Source organism: Mus caroli, chromosome 4, assembly GCF_900094665.2.
Source record: "Mus caroli chromosome 4, CAROLI_EIJ_v1.1, whole genome shotgun sequence".
Lineage (NCBI taxonomy): Eukaryota > Metazoa > Chordata > Mammalia > Rodentia > Muridae > Mus > Mus caroli.
The window spans coordinates 108,384,426-108,389,990 of record NC_034573.1 but is presented as its reverse complement, the minus strand read 5'-3'; the positions used below and the strand labels follow the sequence as shown (position 1 = coordinate 108,389,990).

Genomic DNA, 5,565 nt, shown 5'->3' with positions numbered 1-5,565 from the left:
CAGTTGAGAATTCTTTGTTTAGCTCTGAACCCCATTTTTAATGGGGTTATTTGAATTTCTGGAGTCCAACTTCTTGAGCTCTTTGTATATATTGAATATTAGTCCCCTATCAGATTTAGGATTGGTAAAAATTCTTTCCCAATCTGTTGGTGGCCTTTTTGTCTTATTAACAGTGTCTTTTGCCTTACAGAAGCTTGCAATTTTATGGGGTCCCATTTGTCAATTCTTGATCTTACAGCACAAGCCACTGCCGTTCTGTTTAGGGGAGATGTCTTTCATCTGTGCTGCAGACTCCCTAAGCAGGAACAGCATATAATGGCCTGGCAGAAAGATACCTGTCTTGGGACCAAGACACTAGGTCTCAGTCTCGGCACAACCTCATAGGTTGTGTGACTTTGAACAAGTTTCGTTGGTGTCTATGAAGTAGATGAAAGAAGAGATAAGTGATGGAGGCTCATTACCTCCCCTCCCCCTGCAGTGCCCATACCCCTACCCCCACCCCTGCAGTCCCTGGGGGTGGAGTGTTGGGGCCTGCTGAGCTCTAGAGAAAAGACAGGTCTGAGAATGTGACCAGCCACATCTGCCACTCATGGTTATCCATCACAGGCTGGCCCGTTCAGGAAGGGGCTTCTCCATCACACCATCCCATGGCTCAGCCTGTTCTCATCCATGCTGGTCCTATGTCACCCCGCTGACCCCACCTTTACTCTTTTCACACACAGCCACAGACCTAGGGAGGGATGCAGAAGCCGCACCAGCTAGCACCTAGTTGATTAATGTAATAGGCTGAGACCCAGAAGTTGGCCTCAAGGGCTTGTCCTTTGATCTGACCTATGAAAGGAGGAAACAGCTGCCAGAGAAAGAAATGTTGCCTTGGGTGGGAGACAAAGGGAAAGTGTTTGAAGCAGAGGCAGGGATGAGGGCCTCAAACCAACTGGGTGCCGTTCTGCTCCTGAGGCCGATGAAGGAGCTTCAGGAGACTGTTGTAGCCCCTTCAGTAACCGTGCCCTGCACAAGCTGTGCTGGGCCCTGGGCTACAGAAATTAGTCCGAGAGGAGCCCAGCCCTGGATAATCCTCACAGTAGCCCGCATGGTAAATACTGAGTGTCTCTGGTTTAACCATTAGGAATCTCTTCTGTGCTCAGAGTCCCAGGGAGCAGAGCTGAAGCTGAAGCCCAGGACCAAAGCCCTTAACCCTATGTTGCCATCTCTCAGACACTAAGAGGGACTTCTTGCTTGGGGTACAGGAGATCAGAGGAGATGAGCAGGAGGCAGGTCTGGGTGGATGCATCGGGTGGGTACAGGGCAAGGGTATTGGCGATGAGCAGTAGCAGAGGCATGGAGGAGTCAGCTAGCAGTGGCTGCAGAGGGCTTGGGGTGTGAGCTGAGTGGCCGCCAGAGGTGATACAAGCTGGTTTGCACTTGGAAAGATCATTCTGGCAGGGTAATGTGGCCTAGGAGGCAGAGACTGAGCTTCTGGGTACTCAATTCCATGTGTGTTAAATAAGCAACTGGAATTTCACAATCGTTTTCACGTGTCACATATGTTCCGTTCATTCTCCAGGGCTCTGGGGTGCTTAGCAGACATGGAGTGGGCCAGTAATAAGACGTGAACCTGAGGTGGCAACAGTGGCTTTGCGGGAGAGCCATTGTCTAAGGAATAAGATGCAAGAAGCAGATGGTGGAGCAGGATGGGCCAAGGAGTACAGGAGAACCTGCCTGTTCTCCCAGGCTCTGGCTCAGAAGACAGATGGAGTAGAGAGAGGAGACAGGAAGGAGGAAAAGATGTGACAATGTAGATGTCAAATGATATCTATGTGAAAACGTAGTTCTGATGTCTGGCTTTTCCTTTATGGGGCTGTATCCAGTATTCCTTGGCTGCACTGCTTTGGCAAACTTTTGGAGACTTTCCTGGCATTTCACATCCATATGGAGCACTGTAATAACTAGGAGGATGGGGAAGTGGCTTACGCTTAGCCAGCCTGAGAATGGCCCTAGGTAGCCACTTAACCTTCTCTTACATCTTCTACCCATTTCTATGAGATCTCGTTGTGTTTGTTTATTTGTTTCATAGTTTTTGGTTTTCTATTTGTCTGTTGGAGCAGGGGTGTTGTTGAGACAGGGTCTTACTATGTAGCCCAAGCTAGCCTCCCTAGAAGCCAAGGCTATCATCCTTCTGCCTCAGACTCCTAGGTACTGGGATTACAAGCATGCATCACCATGTCTGGCTGTTTTTCATGGACTTTTAAAACATGAACCTCTTATTGTTTGTGACAAACTTTTCTCCACACTTTTGTTTCTCTCTTGAATTTGCTTGTATTATTTTTGGGGGGGTTATTTATTTTAAACTCTATGTGTCTGTGCACTCTGTGTATGTTCTGAAGTACATATATATAAGATGCTTATAAAGTTGGACTGGGCATGTGGCTTAGTTGTAGAACATTTACTAACATGCTTGAGGCTCTGGAGTTGATCCCCAGTGCTGGAGAAAAAAGAAAGAGAGAGAAGTAAAACAGCTTTTTAGGGCCAGCGAGGTGGATCAGCAGGTAAAGGTGCTTGAAAATGGGGAATCTCTCCTTTTTTAATCTATATTTATTTATTTGTGTGTGTGTGTGTGTGAGAGAGAGAGAGAAAGAGAGAGAGGGAGAGGGAGAGGGAAGAGAGACAGACAGACACACACACTTGTATACTTGTGTGGATGCATATGGGGGTCAAAGAACATCTTGGTTCTCTCCTCCCACCATGTGGGTTCTGAAGTCAAACTCCAGTCGTCAGGGTAGGGAGAGGCCCCTTTACCCACGGAGCCTCTTTTCTTGTACTTGGTGATTGTGCCCTCTTGATGTGGTCAGTTCTTTTCTACTCTAAGTTTAGTTGGTTCTTTCATGTCCCCTAGGCAAGTACCAGAATTTCTGCTTTAGAGGCCACGGTAATGGTGCGCCCCTGCTGGACTCACTGAAGGCCCTGGTGTAAGGATAGAGAGGGGAGTTCATGAGAGAGCAGCTGAAGTGACTGAATTGGGGTCTAGACCAGGAAAAGCTGGAGGTCAGAGGTCTCTGTGAGGTTGGATAGGAGGGAGGGAGAGGCTAAAGAGCCTGTGGGCTCCGGTCGGACACTGGGATGTTTCAGAGGCAGTGATTCCACATTTATGACCAAGCTCCGTGAGAGAGAGTGAACTATTCTACACACAACAGAGAGAATGATCTATTCTGCACACAACAGGGCTGAAGCCCCAGCTCTGGTCAAGCGCAGGACTGAGGTCTGAATGTTGCTGTGATGTTCTGTGATAGCTCATGCAGTGTCTTTATTTTCCAGGTCCACTTTAGCGCAGTTGACTGAGAGCCAAGAAAGACAGAAGGAGGTGGGCTCGGCGAGCTCAGCAGAGCAGATAGGCAAAAGAGGGCAGGCTTCTGGTAGGCTCTAGCCTCTGGTGGGGCGGTGGGACAGCTGGGCCTGCAGGTCTCCCTTGTGGCCCAAGGACACCCGACCCAACACTCAGGCCAGAGAAGCACTCCCAACAGTGTCCCACACCTTGCCTCAAAACTCCCTTTGTGTCCTTTCTTACAGCCCATGGGTCTACCATATGTTCATCCTTCCCCAACACATATATGTTGGTCACACATCCCATGACCCCTGATCTGCCGAAGCCTTCCTGTGCTGGTTTCTACCCCAGACCTCGGGTTGCCCTTCCATACATATCCCCTCTCCTCTGAGCACATCGCCAGGTGCCCAGCTCATGGCTCCTTGTGCTCCGTTGTCTACAGAGTGCATCTGATGGCTTCTGGAAGTCCGTGGCCACCCGAGTGCCCAAGGAGCCCCCTGAGATCCGCATCCTCAACCCGTACTTCATCCAGGAGGCTGCCTTCACTCTCATCGGACTGCCCTTCAACAACGGCCTCATGGGCAGAGGGGTGAGATTCCTGGGAGGGGAGGAGGAGGAAGACCAGGCGGAGGAGCCTTGGAAGGGAAGTGGTGGCAGCGCTTGGGGAAAGAGGCCCCCTGGGGAAGAAGGCCCATCTTGGAAGTGGGCTTGATTAGCAATGGTGGTCTCAGCCCCATCTTCCCCACCCCCTCCACAGAACTCTCCCTGCTTCCTCTCTCCCTCCAGAACATCCCAACCCTTGGCAGTGTGGCAGTGACCATGGCACTACACGGCTGTGATGAAGTGGCAGTCGCGGGCTTTGGCTATGACATGAACACACCCAATGCACCCCTGCACTACTATGAAACTGTGCGCATGGCAGCCATCAAAGAGGTGAGGGCGGGGCAAAGGGGCAGTCTTTGGGTGGAGCCGGGAGTGGGCATCCAGTACAAAGGGTGAACCCTGGCATCTGTATAAATGAATGCTAAGGGGAACTGGCAGCTGCTTTTGCTGCCCAGAGTTCCTGGAAGGACCACTCTCAGCTAAGCAGCCACTGCAGTCTACCCAACATACAGTCCTCTAGCTGTCTGTGCATCCTCTTTCCTGGCCTGCCCTGGGCCCAGAGTCCCCGCCCCCACCCTGCCCCGCCCCCTTTTGGACTCTATCCCTGAATGCTCCCTTCATGGGCTTCCTGCCCCTTGCCCGGTGCCTTACCGTACCTCCTTGCTACACAACTGTCAGTTTTAGTCTCTTGTCCCCAGCTCAGATCTTTCTCTTCCACAGACCGCCTTCCCCGGGAAGACCCTTTTTTTTTTTTTTTTTTTTTCTGAGACAGGGTTTCTCTGTATAGCCCTGGCTGTCCTGGAACTCACTTTGTAGACCAGGCTGGCCTCGAACTTAGAAATCCACCTGCCTCTGCCTCCTGAGTGCTGTCGGGAAGACCCTTTGCCCCTTTCTTTGCCCCTTACACAGTCCACAAGTGAACAAAGCCTCTTGCTCCCAGGAAGACCCCCCCCCCATACCCGCTCCACCCTTCCCTGTACCAGGCACAGAGCTCACTTAGCAAGCTCCCAGGCAAACCATCAGTACAAGTAGCTTCTAGCTCTCCGGACCCCTCAATCCCACGGCCAGGATATGGCTGGGAGACCGGTAGGGTGAAGCCTTCTCAGGCCTCAGCGTCTGCTGGGGTGGCCTCTTGCTGAGCCTGGAGGGTGGGTGTGGTTGCAGAAACTGCTCCTCTGCACTCTTCCCCCCATCAAACCCTTCACTCCCCCTCCTGCCTTCACCTCCTGTCTCGAGAATGCTAAAGCTAATGGACCTGGAGATGCCTTCTTCTTTGTCTCATTTATTATTGTTGTGGTTCACCTGTGGAAGTCAGAGGACAGCTTTTCAGACAGTTTTCTCCTCCCATGGTGGGTTCTGGGGTCAGACACAGGTCTTAGGCTACACAGCGAGCACTATCATTCTCCACCGTGGTCAGACTTCAGAAACCTTTTGTGTTGAAAGAAAAACCTAACTTCTTTTTTTTTTTTAAGTTTTATTTATTTATTATATGTAAGTACATTGTAGCTGTCTTCAGACACTCCAGAAGAGGGAGTCAGATCTCAATACGGATGGTTGTGAGCCACCATGTGGTTGCTGGGATTTGAACTTGGGACCTTCGGAAGAGCAGTCGGGTGCTCTTACCCACTGAGCCATCTCACCAG

General features: G+C 50.9%; 1 protein-coding gene across 4 annotated transcripts in view; it reads left to right on the top strand.

Moving 5' to 3' along the window:
* St3gal3 (ST3 beta-galactoside alpha-2,3-sialyltransferase 3) overlaps window positions 1–5,565 on the top strand; it is a 204,733-nt gene that overhangs the window by 192,524 nt on the left and 6,644 nt on the right. For all 4 annotated transcript variants that reach the window (XM_021161386.1, XM_021161383.1, XM_021161382.1 and 1 more), the window contains 2 exons: window positions 3,762–3,908; window positions 4,106–4,252. In XM_021161386.1, the coding sequence (XP_021017045.1) occupies window positions 3,762–3,908; window positions 4,106–4,252 (294 nt within the window). The remainder of the gene's footprint in view (window positions 1–3,761; window positions 3,909–4,105; window positions 4,253–5,565) is intronic.